This window comes from Pseudogymnoascus destructans (genome assembly GCF_001641265.1).
Source record: "Pseudogymnoascus destructans isolate 20631-21 unplaced genomic scaffold scaffold_1, whole genome shotgun sequence".
In the NCBI taxonomy this organism is placed as follows: Eukaryota; Fungi; Ascomycota; class Leotiomycetes; order Thelebolales; family Thelebolaceae; genus Pseudogymnoascus; species Pseudogymnoascus destructans.
In genome coordinates, this window is record NW_020167520.1 from 1304844 (window position 1) to 1323274 (window position 18431).

The 18431-nt window shown below is 47.7% G+C and overlaps 2 protein-coding genes across 2 annotated transcripts; both read right to left on the reverse strand.

The window, feature by feature from the left end:
- Positions 1 to 1223: 1223 nt before the first annotated feature.
- VC83_00341 (uncharacterized protein) lies at positions 1224 to 4375 on the reverse strand (the record flags this gene model as incomplete). Its single annotated transcript, XM_024464035.1, has 5 exons — positions 1224 to 1632; positions 1692 to 2150; positions 2202 to 2403; positions 2456 to 2672; positions 4121 to 4375. 5 exons carry the CDS (start codon positions 4373 to 4375, stop codon positions 1224 to 1226), a joined length of 1542 nt encoding a protein of 513 aa, XP_024328737.1.
- Positions 4376 to 15261: 10886 nt separating this feature from the next.
- On the reverse strand, positions 15262 to 18348 carry VC83_00342 (uncharacterized protein; the record flags this gene model as incomplete). Its single annotated transcript, XM_024464036.1, has 1 exon — positions 15262 to 18348. The coding sequence occupies one exon, from the start codon at positions 18346 to 18348 to the stop codon at positions 15262 to 15264; it is 3087 nt and encodes a 1028-aa protein (XP_024328734.1).
- Between the last annotated feature and the right edge of the window lie 83 nt (positions 18349 to 18431).

Consider the following 18431-nt stretch of genomic DNA (forward strand, 5'->3'; position numbering starts at 1 on the left):
TAATCCAGGGTGTCCGGGGAGGCTCATAGTTGGTGTCCAAAGGCCACCAAGGGTGTGTGTCTTGAGTCTGTAGAATCAAGGAATTTTGGTGGGAAGACAGATGACTTACCTGAGGGAGGCAATGCCAGAGAGGACACGAGATATGCAGCTCGGCAAGCTTGCCGGTCGGGATGTTTGGTGATGCCGGCGATGGCCTGGAGACGTTTGGTGATGAGTAGCTTGGCGAGCTTGCCGGTCGGGATGTTTGGTGATGCCGGCGCTAGCCTTGAGATGTTTGGTGATGGGTAGCTCAGTGAGCTTGCTAGCTGGGAGGTTTTGGTGATGCTGGTGATGGCCTGGAGATGTTTGGTGATGGGTAGCTCAGCGAGCTTGCCAGACGGGAGGTTTTCATGATAGGTAGCTCGGCAAGCTTGCTGGACAGGGGAGGTTTTCGTGATAGGTAGCTCAGCGAGCTTGGCAGACAGGGGAGGTTTCTTTATGGCTGCCGATGGATTGGAGATATTGGTTGAGGGCCTGAGAAATTGGTTGAGGGCCTGAGATATTCATTGGGAGGCAGCTCGGCAAGCTTTCTAATTGGATATATTTGCCTCTTGGGGGTATAATTGATGGATTTCAATCTGCACCAAGGTTAGCCAGCTGTTGGTTCTAGGAAAGGTGGAGAGATCATCCTGGGGTATGCTTTGGGCCAGGTTGATGCAAGCTTCAGAGATGCTCGGAAAAGGTCCAGAGATGTTCTAGGATGCTAGAAATGCATTGATTTGATGGTTGGGTGAGGTCAAATGATGCTTTGACGAACTCGAAGAGCTCGGAATAAGGCTTGAGAGCAAGCATCCAACTGGCTTTTTCAAATCCAAACATTTCGTTCAAGTGAAATTAACTTATCTGACCTTACTGAATCAATACCAACTCTGATGGTAGATCAAACCTTCAGCGAAGGTTGATTCGAAGACTGGCTGTGAGTTGGAGGTGAGGCAGCTCTTACTTTGAGTATTGGCGTGGGATCGCCAAACACGAAAGGCGGGGATGGGCAGTTTTGACATCACCATCCTCAGACCATCAGGACAAGCATCATAGGTAGAAATAGGAATAGATAAGTATACGGGTAATTGGATACATTTATTAAAGCTACAGCTACAGCTACAGCTACAACCTCACCTCTGGTCTGTAAAAGCGCTCCTGTTCCTTCATATCCCTATGTCCCCTATATCCCCATGCCTACTCTCTCACATCAGCCCTACATCCCACCAACAATGAATGAACTTTGCTGAATAACTTAAAGCAGCCGAAGATAACTGCTCAGCGTGGTATTCCGTAGTGTTCAATCTCAAGCCGCCCTTCCCAAATGGCGCCGGTTCATTCCTTCTTGTGGGATCTGTGTCAACGATATAAACCGGCTTGGTGCCAATACCTGGGAGACCAACAATCATCTGTGTTGAGTTTTTGATTCTTACCAACGGCAACATGACCAGCTCATCCTCCTCTCCGCAATCTGCAAGCTCGGTGACAAGGACAAACAGCCGCTTCTCACCTAGTACCCACTCATGAACAAGGCCCATGTCAAAACGACACATGGTGCTACCACGAACAAAGAATGTGATCCTAGTCTCAAAAGTAATGCGGCGCTGGGAGATTCTGTTTGGCTTTTTATCAGCTACTATCAAGTTAATAATATTAGGAAATGGAAAACTCACGGATCTGTAAATCCAAGCTGGGAGAACCATTCAATTGGTTGTGTTCCCAGATTTGTTATATGCGGCATCTGATAGTCTTTTGTATATGCCTGCCGGAGCTGACGAATGAATGGATGCTGTGCTGGGATCCCCTTCATAGATAATGGGAGATCGAGGTCATTTTGTATGTAGGCCTGTGAAGCACATCTCACTGCCCTTGGCCAGATATGTGCTGCATCTTCCAATATGCCTGGGGTTATCTCTTCGACATTATCAGGTTGCTCTGGAGATGGCATAATCTGGCCCATAAGACTTGGGTATTTCTCGTAGAGAGATTTCAACTGACTTGAAATCTCTGGCTCAGAATACTTGAATGCTCCTTGGAGCAGGAGCCGAATGGTCGTGTTGATTGACTCGCGCATCATCAAAAAACACTCAACTGAGCGTCCATTTAGTGCCTCCGCCCACTTCTTAAAATGCCTATCTCAATAATCAGAATAGAATCAAATAAATAAGGGGAGGACAACCTACTTATGCTTGTCCTCACAATGGAGAACATTGCAGTTGAAACTATGTCCATACCTCCCAATTGTATCGTTGATATGGGCTCCTTGGTGGACGTTCGGCCGGCTGCGCCATTTTATATAATCATTGAGGGATCCTGATGCTGTTTTTAAATCCATCATACTGGTAACCAGTTCGAATTCTTGTTGCACCAACTGCTCGATTGAATCTATAACACTGCAGAAATCCTCGGTAGCTGTGTCAACACTTGGTGGACTAACTGATGGCGTTAGAGATGCGTTCTCCTTTCCCTTTTCCCTTGCCTTGGTTCCGAACTTTCATCTGTGAAGCCAGAGATGCAGCATTGCAGAGCCCCCGATACATGCTACGGCCCTCAAATATTGCCTTCTCGGCATCCTGGTGCTGTCCAGGCTTCATCCTCCATGCGCAAGTGGTTGCATTCGACTTGGCTATCGATGCAAAAGCAAGCACAACAAGCTGTTCTGGCGTCAGCTTTAATAGTCTCAGTTTCGTTCAGAATTCAGATTGCATGGCCTTTATAAAACCTCCACTCAATATCTTCCTTCTCGAGTGGCATGCATCGCAATATCAGGGGCATTTGCATCGAGGCCATCCCAGCCTCATGTAATGGTGGGTGCACCAGATGTGAGAATCTAGCCACCCAAGGAAGGGATGATTTTACTAAGACAACACACTGTCTTAGGAAACAGAGCCAAAGGGTTGTAGCTTAGACTATTCCACAACGCAGCAATCAGGTGTGTGATGTAGTGAAGTGGTTCAGACAAGTTGCAACAAATGTTGAGTCTGGGAACTCAGGGGTAAGTCAGAGGTTAACACCTCACTGACTTTTCAGAAACAAGGAGTAACAAGATGAATGCTTGGAAGCTTGGAAAAGACGTGGAAGTATGTGATAGTCGATTTACTGTATTGTCTGCTTGCCCTTTCTTAAGGAAAGGGCAATCCTATTTATGCTAAAGGAGTGTAGTTCTCTCATTTTCCAAGACTTTCCATGACTTACCAGGCTTGGTAACTGTAGTCGACGTAAGAGAATCCCATAGAACCATCTCTTAGGTTCGTAGCCTATAGGAAGTAAAAGGAGGTCCAAGGTCAGAGTACCCCTATAGACAAATTATGTCATAGACAAATTATGTCATAGACAAATTATGTCATAACTTAAACCAATCTTGTGGGTAACTAAAGAGCGATGACATGTAATGAATCATAGAGGTTCGTAGGAGCTTTTAGAGCTATCGTTCATGCTCCTAGGCCTCTAGTTGGCAGAGATATGTCATGTGGTAGTATGAGTGATGTCATGTAATGAATCATAGAGGGTTGTAGAGATATGCTATGTGGTAATATCGGCCCAGTAACTAAGGAGCGATGACGTGTAATGAATCATAGATGGTTGTAGCAATCGTTGAGTAGTATTGCTCTTGTTGTTGGTGTGATAAGCCAAAATATGTATAGTGACTTGTAGGTTTGAGGAGGAGATTTCCAAGTTTGCTCTTGAGTTTGATAGCAAACTGAGTGCAACGAATGTCAGTATGACACCTCAGAGAGGCTCCAGGATTTAAGATGATAAAGGGGCGACTGTCGTCGTCCCCATCTTGCTGACGATGGGAACCTTGTGAACTCTCTAAAGTATTTTTGAAGTCCCGATTTTGACAGTATTGCCGTTGTGAGGAGAAGCTGGGATTGCTTCCCTTGCCTGCCATATTCTGAATGACACACATCCGGAGGCCGACTCAGCACAATATCAAGCGCTGGTGATATTTTGAACAACGCAGGCTCTGTTTCACGCATCCCCCATTACTGGTACCACGCCTTCTTTTTTGCAGGAGGAAGTGTGCTTCCATGCTCTCGGAGCTGGACTTGGTGATGGTGGTATTGGCCAAGCCTCATGTAGTCAAAGTGGATGTCTCCACACTCCTATTTCGAGGCCAAGCAGCTTCTGCAGCCCTTGGCTGCATTCTGGCGTAGTATCCCGGCATTATCGTGTTCTGCTGGGGCATGTCCCCAATATATCCTAGCGTAAAAGCCATAACCAGCTTTTCCTCGCCATTGATATTAAGGGACATGCCCCTATCCAGCTTTGGGAGGTCCAAAATGGACAGCAGAACATCATCCAGGTTTGACCCATGCGGTCCAAGAGTGATCACAAAGACATTTGCACGATGCATCCGCGTCTTAAGGGGCTGGGCAGCAAGTGTAACATACACACCAGTTATTGATCAGTACATATTGCGATACAAACCAAAACCATCAATGAACATGAGCCATGGGACTGAGATAAAGCCTTGTTTGAGGGCTTTAACTATCTATTCTCGCCCGTAGGCCTTCAGTTCAAGCTCCGCCACATGTGGGTGGGATTGTGCAGCCGGCCGTATCTCTTCGTGCATGGTGTTCAACACCCTTCTGATTTGTGACTGTGGTTTGAAGCCATGATTCTGTTGACCTAGAATCCCGTTCCCAAACGTGTAGTCTACCGTTATATCAAGCTGCTGGACTAAATCTTGTGATAAATCCACCACAACAATAGAAATCAATTAAAACTACTCAGAGTCCTCTTCCTCAGACGTGTCTATTACAATCTGAAAGGTGCATGCATTATGCTTAGTCCCACCACACTTGCCACAGAGCCGCGCACACATTTCTTCCCTTGGCTTCCGACCACTACTCGCCCTTATTTCTTCTTCCACTTGCTGTACAACATCCCTCTCGTCCTGTAGCTCCTGTGCTACCTGTTGACTAAGTGATCCTCCTTGCTGTAATCGTGTTTTTTTAGCTCTCCGGCGCTTGCTTAGCACTTCATTTGCCTGTCACAGGTTTTGGTTCTCCGCCTTCAACAATGCTAATTGATGCATTATTTGCGATGTACCCTTTGTAAACTGGTCAACAGCTGTATAGATTGAGGTTGGAGAGCTATTTTGATGATGCGCAATTCGGTTTTTAATGAAGGTAGACTGTGATGAGGCTTCAATTGGGTTGTTTGGTGTTTGGGAAACCCAAGGTTGAGCAGTACCCGGGCGGGAGGTTGGAGGCGTTGGTGTCTTTAACTTAAGATCAAGTGTAGAGATCACACTCTCAGGGTCGAATGGGAGAAGTCCAGCACCCCGGAACCTCCTTGAATGTTGCTTTCTGTCATTGCAATGTTAAATGCAGCATAGAAGGCAGGAAAGAAGTCATCCTTAGTAATATGAGAAATATGAGCCCGCATCATATCTTCAATTTGCCGACCATAAGCCCTTTTTAATGGGCTAAAACAGCCAACATCAAGTGGCTGGAGTAGATGAGAGGAATGAGCGGGCATACAGAGAGTTATAATGTTGTGTTCTTTGCAGTACTCCTCAAACTTATCCGAGTGGTGGATCTCATGACCATCAAGGACTAATAAGTGATAACCACCAACACTCCGCAGCTTTGTGTGCTTCTCAAAATGCTGAATCCAATCCATGCCTCTCTCGTTTGTAGTCCAGCCATTTTCAGTAACAGCAATTACCCAATCGCTTGGAAATCCACTATTCTCATACCAAGATGCAAGGTGGTTTTTGCCTGCAACAATGACGAATGGCGGCACTGCCCAACCCTGAGAACTAACGCCTTGGATTACTGTAACCCATTCCCGATTGCCAGGCTGTACCTTCTTTGCTTTTGCCCGCCCGTCTGAGCTTGTTACAACAGTAGCAGTTGAGATGACACCCATCATAAACCCAGTCTCATTAAAGTTGTAGATATCTGCTTTATGGATACCATATTTCGCAATTGTGTTATGCACAAACTCAAACCAGCCACGTATAAGTTCTGGATCTTCACACTTAGCCCTCTGGTAGTCGTATTTGCGCTGGAAGCGTGTCCGGAGCTCTACATGCCGCTTAACAAAGTTTGAAGCCCAATGCGACCCAACGCGTGGTGCGTCACGTGTTTCAAGTAGTCGATTTGCCATATCTGCAACAATAGACAACTGAGGAGGAAACCCTTTGGTAGCTAGGTCGAGTATATATTGAACAAGGACTGATTCCTCTAAGTTAGTTAATTTCCGTAAGTTGGCTTGAATATCGCATCGTGAAGGTATGCCTAATAAACGACGGCCTAGCTTGCGGTTGTCACGGGTAGGTTAAGAGGAGGTCAGTAGGAAGGGGGAGCTGGTTGCGGTCCCGCGTCGGAGACGTCCCGCTACGGTGCCTCTAGCGGCCTAAGGCTGCTAGGGGGGCCTTAGGGCCTTAGGCTGCTATTAGGCTGTTGTCGTGGCTCCGACTCGCAACCGAGACGGCGGGGGCCCGACTCTGGGGGAGTAGATAAAGTAGCTGAGCCCCCTACTAGGAAGGGCTCAGAGATTAGTTTGTTGAATACGATACTGGCTACTCGAACCTACGGTCTTAGCACGCTGTCTACCTAAACCCTTACAACGGTGGTCAACAGAATAGATCTTAGCAGCAACTCGAGGACGTAACTTTGGGTCGCTTTGTATAGCTTGGATAGCTAGCATCAACTGGCTTTCATCATTTTTCTGGGGCATGTTTTGTTGTTGAGTAATTTAGCATTCAGTGGGGGGGTATTGTGGTCGCGATATTTTGTCCTGTTCGCTTGTTTGGCCGGTTCGTTATACATGTACGTTACCTTTGATATACTTCTTCTATAGCTTCTATAGCTTTATATTCATCTTGTTATGTATAATGTAGCTTACTTAGCCCTATTTTCTTTAAATGAGGGTCTATTAGTAAAGCTATAAATAAAGGTTTATAAGGTGTTGTTATTGTTGCTTTTGTTTTAATAAAAAAAGTTAGTTAAGAAGGGAGTTAAAGGCTCTATATATACCTAGATTGTAGATTCTAGAATATGCTAACATATTTTACAAGCGAGTGGGCCACACAAGTGAGTGGGCCACCAAAACACCAAAATCTAACTATTACAACTACTACTACACCACCACCCTACATAATGACCCTTATTCAATTGTAATTGATTCCTGGCAACTCTCGCACATACGGGCATTATGCCCTATAGTGCCACATACTCCACAGCGCTGCTGTTGGCCTGTAGAACCCACCTGCTGACTACTCTCACTTGCCACCTCCGTACGGATTTGAACATTAACCTCAGCACTCTGAAGGATATCCTCTCCCTCTCGTATAGATAGACTACCCGCATTATATGCCTCTTGCGCTTCCTTTCCCTCCACTTTTTCTGTTCATATGAGCCTGGGTTCGCGCCTGGAGTACCCCTGATACTTGACACAGCAGTTGAGTGACTCCTGAAACATACGGAATTTGGCCTATCAAAATGAGAGTTCTCCTTCAGGGAGCGGGTCTCTGGCTATACGTTGTGGCTAAGACAGATAGTGTCACCAAGGATGGTACTGCTGAGCAACAGAAGGCAGGGACGATCATTGCGACAGCTCTTGGTGATGAAGTCATCAGTAGACTGGCATTTGAGGACTTCGAGGACGGGAGAGTCCTTTGGAAGACTCTTGCTAATACTTTCCGGAAGACGGGAAGAAGAGAGTTCATTGCCCTTCATCGACAGAAATCGAAGATGCGATTCAATCCGGACGAAGAAGACCTGGAAATGTTTCTTTCACGATACAAGAAGATCAAGTCGGATATCAGAGCAACTGGAGTCAAGGAAACGGAAGATCTGACGGATATCATATTCCAAATGGCAACGATGCCTGAACAATTTGCCACAACAGTGCAGATCTGGGACACAATGAAAGACAACGAGCTTACCTTCAACCTTGCAACATGGATGCTTCGAAATGAGAACCTGAGACAGAAACAGGAAGCAGAATTCCGTGGAGAGACCGGAAAGAAGGACAATGTCGCATTAACTGCGAATGGTGACAAGAAGGCCTGGAAGAATCGGAAAAAGAACGATAATACGGATGAGAAGTTTGAGGGGGAGTGCAATCACTGTGGGACCAAGGGTCACAAGGAGAAGGATTGCTGGAAGAAACACCCTGAGAAGATTCCTGAAAATATCAAGAAGAAGATGGAAGCGAAGAAAGTCAAGCACAGTGTGAAGGAGAAGGAAGACAGATACTCCAATGTTGCTTTCGCTGTTGGACAGAAGACTATCGATGAAGACTGGTCAATAGATTCAGCATGCTCGCAACATTTGACACCAGAACAATCCCTTCTCTTCGAATACGAACTGTACGACTCGCCTCAATTGATTTCAGGTATCACTGGCTGCCTCAACATCATTGGAGAAGGCAAAGTTAAACTTCTCTGTCTAAATGAGAATGGATTGACGCAGGTGACGCTTTCAAAGGTTCAATACGCTCCGACAGCAACGATGAATCTACTGTCTGTGAATCAACTAGAATCTGTTGAATGGACTTTTGCGAAAGGAACTGTCACAGGAAAATTGAATGGGAGATCAGTCATGGAAGGAAAATACTCCCGTGGGCAATACCTTCTCACTCAGAAGCTTGAGAACAAAGCAAACGCTGTGGGAAAGGAGAATCTTGAACTCATACACGCTCGTTTAGGACACTTGAACCTCTCGAGCATCCGACAGTTAATGGACTTGTCGACTGGACTCCGTATTAACAAAGGAGAAACACTTGGGTTCTGTCGGCCTTGTGTGGTGGCAAAAGCACACCGACATCCTTCTCGGAAAATCCAAGAGTTGAAAAAACACCCACTGGAGCTTGTTCACTCTGATTTGTGTGGTCCTATTACCCCTGCTTCGACTTCTGGTGTGAAGTATCTTGTAACATATAAGGACGATGCTACGCAGTTCACCTGGGATGACTTTCTCGCTAGAAAGGAGGACTTCTTCCAATCTTTTCTTCGATGGAAGGCGAGAGTTGAGAAGGAAACCGGTAGGAAGCTGAAGGTCTTCCGTTCTGATGGTGGAGGTGAATACGTGTCAAAAGAAATGGAAAACTATCTCAAGGATGAGGGAACTACCCACGAGACCACTCCACGTTCAACCTCTGAAATGAATGGAGTGGCAGAACGAATGAACCAGACTGCAATTGAGGGAGGGAGAGCTCTCCTCAACGATGCCGACGATGACAATCCACTCCCGCGATCCTTGTGGGCTGAAGCCGTTCACTGTACGAACTATCTGAAAAACAGATCTCCCACTCGGCGACTTGCTGTGATGCCCTTTGAAGCCTTATGGGGAAAGAAGCCAGACTTGAGCCACTTACGCAAATTTGGATGCGAGGCGTGGGTTCACCCCCTGAAATACACAAGGAGAAAGCTGGATAATAAAGCTGAAAAGGGGAGATTTGTAGGATATGGCAATACCTCCAGTTTGTACAGGATCTTACGTGGAAACAAGGTCACTAATCATCGCGATGTGATTTTCAATGAAGTGATAAAGCCACCACTGGCCCCACTTGAGATTGTCGATGACGAAGACGTTGAGTTTCGAAGCAGCAACGCAGAGGACAGCAACGCAGAGGAAGAGCAAAGAGACTCAGATAATGAGAAAAATGAAGCCATTACATTTGAGAGTGAGGAGAAAGATGAGCTTCCTGCTGCTGTTTCCATACGAAAGAAAATGAAGCCATTACATTTGAGAGTGAGGAGGAAGATGAGCTTCCTGCTGCTGTTTCCGTACGAAAAAAAAAACAGCAGCAGGAAGCTCATCTTCCTCCTCACTCTCTATCAAGAGGCAAAGCAACATGAGGAAAGACAAGGATGGATTAAGGCGATTCAGAAAGAAATACAGTCTATATCAGAGAATAGGACTTTTGAGGAAGTTCAAGATGTTGGACAACCTCGACTTCGCTCTTGCTGTGTAAGGATGCCTCCGTACCTAGATACTCGAAGAACCTGTCTCAGAACTGTTACAGTCACTACAAGCATGGAATCCGACTCGGTGGGGTTTCGAACCAGTAGAGGAGCATATAGCGAGTTACACTATAGTGGGGGACGGTAAGTGTATAGGGTTCAGGGACGATGCAGACCTGTTGCGGTGGAAGGTTCAGGGCTAGGGTTGGGATAACCGAGTTGGGCCCGTTTCGGGTACTTAAGGAAACAGACTCAACGGGGTTCCCCCTTCATCTTTTTTGTATCCTTCGTAGTAGACCTATAGGATAGCATCCGTTTAGCCTCCGACTCACACTCTCATATGCTATTACTGTGAGCTGGGTGCCCTGTGTCCTTACATTATACAAAAAAGATCACGCCTGCCAGGGACGGCCGTACTTAAATAATATCCCACACCGGAACGACTCAGGAGAACTACCGTTACACCATCGACTGCGACTCGGTGATGTTTCGGAGGAGAGACCTGACGACTTCAAATAGCCGTGATTCCAGAGATCTCACGGACAGCCAGTGGATCAGGGTTTGATTCTTCAGAACAAGCTGGTAAAGTCGCCGACGCGTTGGCGCCAAATAGGATAGGAGATCCTTAAGAACCCCCTCATAGGACAGAGGAAATTGTGGACAAGAGCGTTGATAGCTACGAGCTACCGGAAGTCAAGCTCTTTCGTATCGGTACCGATACACACCCGAGGCAATATGTCGAAAAAGCCGACATCAAACATACCCCAAGACAACGACGGTCAACTGCCCAGAATGACTACCAGACAAACCACTGCTGCAGCTACGACCGCTGGGCCATCCGAAGACATCCCGAGTCGAATGGACCACCTCAAAGCACAGATACAGGAGGTCAAGGATCTACTAGTTATCCTGTCGGCATCCCAGACCAGAATCCCGTCCACACCGCCGGTGGATGCCCCCATACCCACAGTCGAAGTTACGGAGCAACGAACGCCTCGTACACCAAACACCCCCGAGACAGTTCAATTGCTGCCTCTTCGGAACACTCGTTCTCCCTCGATTCCAGGGTCATCACGAATGCACACCGAGGACCCTCCGAATCGCTATAAGAAATCAACCATCTCTGAGAAAATCCTTCCTCTCAGCGATGGGGTAGAACATACCTTCTTACAATGGAGCGCTTCGATTCGGGATCGACTCGTAGTCAATGAGGACCACTACCTTACCGACGTCTCAAGAAGAGCATTGATATGGGGAACTACGACCGGCCTGGCGAAGACCTACCTAGAGCCCCAATACCTGTCCGCTATGCATGGGTTCCGCAGTGCTGAGGAGATGATGGATCTACTAGGTTCATACTACCTCACAGGCAACGAGACGGAACAGGCCAGGAACCTCTTCGACGACCTGCAAATGGGAGAGAAAGGGCATGCTAGCGAAACCTTCCCAGAGTTCAAGGCTCGTTTCCAAAGTGCAGCTATCACAGGACAAGTCTCCGAGTCGGAATGGTTTCAGTACATGTGGAACAAGTTCACTCCTCAATTCCGCAGCCGCGTCGCGATCATCAAAAACCAATGGAAGGGAGAATACCAGACCATGGTATGAGAACTTACCGCCTTCGACCAGGAACGGCGCAGGAACAACAAATTGAATCCGCTACCCGCTCTCGCAAGGACGTCCACACGTACCACGGATACGGCAAAGGCGTCATCAGCGTCGAAGCCGACTCGAGCCACATCAGCTCTGTTCACCCGAACCACGTTCCTCCCCAAGCCAGCCATACCGGAACGTCTGAGAACCGCAGTCCCTGCGCCCTCAGGAAACTGTTTCAAGTGTGGCAAGCCCGGCCATTACCAGGACAAATGCCCCCTTAACGCTACTATCAAGGAAATGGACCGTAACGACCCCGAGGCAGAAGAACAATGGGAAGAAGCTGTGGAACTTCAATCAGATGCGTTCCTCGAGGAAAACGACGAGGCCTAGGAGAAGGCTCCTTCCTAGGTCTACGCAAATGTGACCTGCAAGGACTAGACTTACGAGAACTCCTGGGAGGCACCCAGTTCTTAGTCGACACGACCCTGAGTATGAATGGACTCGGGGTGCAAACGAAGTCCCTAGCTTGTCATTAACAAGCCTTTCGCAATACGACTGTCGAAAGCGCTTCAGAGCCCTATACGGAAACTACCCTACTCTGTACCCATACGTGGATTTCAGCACAAAATCGAAGGCCACGTATCGGAGTATATTCGGTTACACTTAACAGTCGAAGGACGCTGAATATATAACTGCCCCTTTGTACTCCTGGACCTCGGAGCACAAGATGTGATAATTGGGAAGAAGCTTTTCAGCCGCTTCCGAATACTACTCGACTCTGCAAACAGCCGGTTAGTATGAAAGGAGTACCCACCGACTCCTAGCTGGAGCAAGGAGATCACCTTGCCCTACCACTCACGCCAAACGTCCATTAAACATCCTGCATACCAGTCGATGCGAATCGCCGGGATTTCGCAATCCACCGCGAAGACAGACGCCGCGCAGGCGGACGTTCGATGGAAATGAAAGTGATAACTTCTGACTACGAAGAGATCACCGATACGCCATCGAACCCACTACGAAACCAGGAGGTTTCTCCCCCACCCAAATGGAAACCTCCACCGCAGAAAACCCTAGTACATAGGTTTACGCCCATGCATATATGCGAAATCAGTGCAAATGCTTTCCACCACGAGATGATGCGAAACGACTCCAAGTTTTTTCAGACTAGCATCTACGAAATCGATCAGATCATTCATGAAAAGGAGTTGGTAGAGGACGAAGAAACGCTCCGCCTCATCCAGCAGAAGCTTCCGAATATGCACCGGAGGTACACCGATGTCTTTTCGAAGTTGGAATCGGATCGAATCCCCCCCCACCGCATATATGACCACAAGATACAGCTCGAAGCCCCTTTACCAAACGCTTTCTCCCCGTTATATTGACAGGGCACCGAAGAGCTTAAGGCTACCAAGCAATACATGCTGGAAAACCTGGAAAAGGGATTCATCGTCAACAGCAACAGCCCCTTCGCGTCCCCTATCCTATTCGTAAAGAAAGCGGATGGCAAATTAAGATTTTGCATCGATTACCGGAAGTTAAATGGTCTCACCCGGAACGATCCCTACCCCCATGCCGCGTATCGACGAACTACTAGGACGGGTGTCAAAAGCAAAAACCTTCACGAAGCTAGATATCAGACAAGCCTTCCATCGTATACGGATGCACCCCGACTCGGAAGAGTACACAACCTTTCGGACTCGCTATGGATCCTATAAGTGCAAAGTGCTGCCATTTGGACTGACGAATGGTCCCGCAACCTATCAGCGGTATATGAATGACGTCCTGATGCAATACTTAGACGACTTCTGTACCGCATACTTAGACGACATCCTAATCTATTCAGAGGACCCTACAGAACACATAGAGCATGTGCATAAGGTCCTACAGCGTCTCCGAGAAGCTGGATTCCAAGCCGATTTGAACAAATGCGAGTTCGACGTCACCAGGACAAAATACTTGGGTTATGTTCTCACTACCTCCGGTGTCGAAGTGGACCCTGACAAAATCGAACCCCTTCGTAACTGGATCCGACCGACCACTGTTACGGGTGCTAAGTCCTACCTGGGATTCTGTGGCTTCTATAGACAATTCATTCCGTAATTTTGGCAAAATAGCAAAGCCCCTCACCACCATCACTAGTCCCTCGGAGCCGTTCCGGTGGACAGACGAATGTGAGGATGCGTTCGAGGAATTGCGACGACAACTTTTAACAGTACAGGCACTTCACCACTTCAAGGAGATTGACCCAACGGGGGTTCCTCTCTTCATCTTTTTTGTATCCTTCGTAGTAGACCTATAGGATAGCATCCGTTTAGCCTCCGACTCGCACTCTCATATGCTATTACTGTGAGCTGGGTGCCCTGTGTCCTTACAAAACCTCTATCTTACGCCCTTCTCGTTCATGGAGTCCTGAAAGTATAGAAGAGAAGCAGATACATGTGCAGAAACTACGAGAGATAAATGCATATTGGAAATCAAAAGCAGAGAATGAACTTGTTAGAGCAACAACAGCTGGAACTCTTGAGTACGGATATATGGAAACTCTAAATGCAGATATTCGGAATGGCAAAAGCAAATGGAAAAAGGCATGAGTTGCTTCACAAGAGTTTGGAGATATAGAGACATGGAGTAGAGGACGGCAATCAGAAGGGCAAGAAGTTTCAAAGGGCGGGGTTGATTGGTTTCGATATCGAGAGATGGTTCTTATTCCTCTTCTCTTCCCCTACTTTCGAAAAGTAAAGGCTTTACATCCTACAAAACGAGTATGGTTTGTGGATGATAATGTAAGTCTTCATTTGAAAGCTCACCGATCATTGGAAGATTATATGAAGAAGGAGGGAATCTATAGAGTGAAATTTTGGCTTCCAAACTCTCCTGATTTGCACCCTATTGAAAATGCCTTTGATTATCTCAAGGATCAGGTTGACGGCTATACACCATTAAACGGAGGAAAGTTTGAGAGAGCTCATGCACGGGTATTTCTTGAGGAAGAATGGGGGAAAAAAGTGGATGGGAAATTTACACAATTATGTGCTTCGTTGAAGGACAAGTTGGAGCGGTGTATTGCAGTCACTGGGGGGAACAACTTTCGTGGGTAGATCAATACACGCCCCACTTATTACGCACAGACCCTGTGGAAACTTTTGGGCCGCAACGCGGTGCTTCCAGTGATCTTCGTGCACGCAACAACACAGTACAGTACACATCCTACCAACAGCAAGCGCTCAATTGAAAACAAACAAACACTGATTTCTTCAAACACGGCACTTCTTCCAAACCTTGTGCAAATTGACAAACAGTACCTCATTCCTGTCAATATGGAGAAGGGTCCTCAGACATCCACCCCAGCACCCAAGATCTGCTTCAACTGCAAGAAGCTCCAAACCGAGTTCCCAGACCCCTCAAGCGCTGTGCAAAGTGCCAAACAGCTCTCTATTGCTCCCTCGAATGCGAGAAGGCCGACTGGAAGAGCCACAAACCCACCTGCCACCTTCCAGGGTCTGCCCCTCCTCCCAACCCGCCGCAGGGGCCCAAGGGCCGCCACAACACTGGCTTTTATGTCATGAATGACAATAACGTTGGCTTGCTACTATGCTTCTTTATAATATATATTGTATGTGCAATTATCGTACACTCATGGTCCGCATCTATCTATAATACATAACCGTAAATGGCGAAAGGCATAACGCCAGCTCTCCCCAAAATTGTTCCGGCCTCCTATATTACACCTTAACAGCCTGTTCTTTTCCCTCCTTCAAGCTCTTTAGCTCTTCAACCTCTTCCTGGATATCCTTTCTCACATTTTCCTCTCTCTTCTCTAGGCTTTCGAAATCCCAAAACTCCTGCTTATCATACACCTTAACTCCATGCTCCTCGTCCAGCCTGTCCATTTCCTTCCTATACTCCTTTCCCCTGCTCACATTATCCTGTATGTTCCCATATCTTTCGCTCATGTACGACGAAACATCGGATTTACCCAGCGACTCCTTCCTACGCCTCACGCTCGCTGCGTACAATGTCTCTATTTTGCCAGCCATCTCTTCAAGGCTATACTTCACCTCCCAGTTGTGGGTAGCGTTCAGATTGTCGGGACGAACCACCTCGTGACCGTTGACAAAGTTACGGATGTTCAATTTGAATACCGCCAAACGGCCCACGAAACTCTCAACGTCGTTTTCGATTGGGGCATTCCAGTCCGGCGCCTCATCCGCTGCTGCTGTATCCGCATTTTCACCTGAAGATTCAGCAACAGCCTCGTTGGCATCACTGGCCATGGCCTCTGCATCCTCCCTTTCAGCACGGGCAGCCATGAGATCCAGCATCTTGTTCACAGCCATCTCAACCGGTGTGCCCTTTTCGACTTTGCCGAAGGCATTGCGGATAGTCTCTACGGACGCTGACTCGTCGAGATGGTTGAAGGCGGCCTCGAGTATTTCATTTTGGTCGTCGGCATTTACAGCCTCTGCGGCGTCTTTAATTGCGGCGCGGAGGACCGCTTCTTGCCCATCTGCATCAAGGCCAATCACTCGCCTCTCATATTCTTGGATTTGCTTGATATTGGCCTCCTGGATACCTTGAATGTCCTCTTCAGCGACGGGGCGGGCGAAAATATACATGAAACAGTCGCCGTTGGTAGCATTCTTCGGCCTTGTCTCGAATTGTACTTCCAAAGGCTCCCCTGGAAATTTCTCGGTTGCGCGGTCCAGCACTTTGTTCAAGAGCTCCAGGCTGACTTTAAATTCAAAGTCTCCCAGTGTAGTATTGGTAGATCCATGAAGAGACTGGTCTATCTCCGGCAGGGGGAGATACTGGAAGCCAAATATCCTCTCCGTGTTATGGAAGGCAACGAAGATGCCGTCCATGCGACCCATGCGGACTTGAAGAGAGTATTTCAAGAAGGCAGAGCGGGACATGTCATAGAACTCACGCTCATACGAGTCATATTCACCGTACCGATTTGTGATCTCGTAGCCCAACCCTTCCTCATAATCCGTAGCGTCTCTGCGAATAGAGATGACAGCTCGGGTCTTAAGATCGTACATGCCTGTCCCGGGTAAACGGGGATCGTGGGCATCGAGCTGCGAGCGCATAAGGAAGTCGCCAAAGGTTGTATAGTGATATGACTCGGGGCTGTTTTTGTCATTATCCGTAAGAGCATGCGAATTTTCCTTTCGGTACTTTATATATTCTTCCTTATCCGAAGTTAAGAACTTCTCCATTGATTTCCCAAGCCATTGGAGTACGTTGGATGTGTCAAACCCTTTGTTCGCATCAATAGCGTAGACACCATCTCGACGGCGCAGGAATATAGAAGCAGGCGCTCGTTGAATGGCAGTGAACGAGTTTAAGGGGCTTGGGAAGCCTCGTGATAGTTGATCATGATTGACAGGCCGCCATTTTGATAGCAGGTAGTGGAAGTGTGCCAAAGCTGAGGTCATGCTAGATGTTGACCCAGTGTATTTGCTGCCCTCGGCAACTGCTGTATCAATCAATGTTTTGTCGCGGGAAGAAGTGATGTATTCTTTCAGCGCGTTGTAGTCGAATTCTTTCACCGGTGTTATGGATTCCAAATACGGGTCAAAATTGTAGATGCGGGTATGGGGGTCCCGAAGTCGATATACTCCCTGGTTGAAGAGGACTCTTTCAAGGCCGCAAACAAGGCCAGGCACAGGTGGCTGAGGTTTCTCAACTGGAACCAACTTTAGCGCCTGTGCATGGACGCTTCCAGAACTGTAGCCTTCCCCTTCCTTTAGTGGTTTAAACACAGCATCTGTTGCTTCTGGCCTTGAGTTTTCCAGGGCCGATTCTAGGTTTTCGTACGTGCTAAGCAAAGTCGTAGCTAGAGTCTTATCTGCCTTTTCAAGCTCCTCGCGAGCAGCATCTTTAAATATATCCCCATCCCCCTGTGCTATCTTGAGGCCGCGCTTGGTCAGCAATTTCTTTTCCTCCAAGACTTTCATAAGCACCCTCTTCGCAACCCGATTGGCGGAGGAGCTAGTAATGGAATAAAGATAGGTTAAAAGTTGTCCTCTTCGCTTGGTCTGTCGCCCAGGAACCCTCGTAACATGCGGGGTGCGAGCGGGACGTATTGGCACCGAGCTTAGAACCCGCCGTGTGACAGGGTGTGATGATTGGGTCCAAGAGATTCTGACTGTTGGTGATTGCCTAGTCCGAAAGACCTTCCTCGTTGTTGACGGAACAAGTCGTGCTAATGATATGCCCCCCTTTGCTCCTGAAGACCCAATATCCGAAGACGAAGGCGGAGATATATCATTTAAGGCCTGCCTGCGTTTCTTTCGTCTCCGCTTCTTGCTGGCACTTGGCGGGGGTTTCCCATCTGTGCCAGGGAGACCCTTGTTGGAGCTCGATGTCTGTAAGGGTTCCGCTGTTTGGTCTTCAGGGTCTACTCGGCCTCCTTTAGACCGCTTCTTCGTTATGGTCTGCGCTCCTTTGCCAGAGCTAGATGGCCCCAATGTAACCGCTGTTTCGTGGGCCTTGTCTGCTAGAGCTGATTTGGATCGCCCTTTCGTTATCGGCTTCAGGGGTGTCGCTATTTTGTCGGCCTGGTCTGCTTGGGCTGATCCGGGGCTTTTCTTCGCAGCCTTCTGTAGCCAAGAATCCAAGGAACGTGGGCCTGTCGACTCGGCTTTTGGAGATTCATTTTCGGCATTGTGGGTGGCTGCTGCTACAGTGCTGCTCTGTCGCAACAAACGAGGTGAAGCATTTTCACCCCTCCGGATTGTAGCATTCAGACATGACGCACACACATACTGGCACCGTGATCCCACTCGTGGTGCAATTGTGTACATGGCCTTATATCCCTAGAGGGTGGGCGTGGATTTGAACTCGAGCAACATCGGCGAATGTTCCTGAAGGTTGTATTGGGAATTAT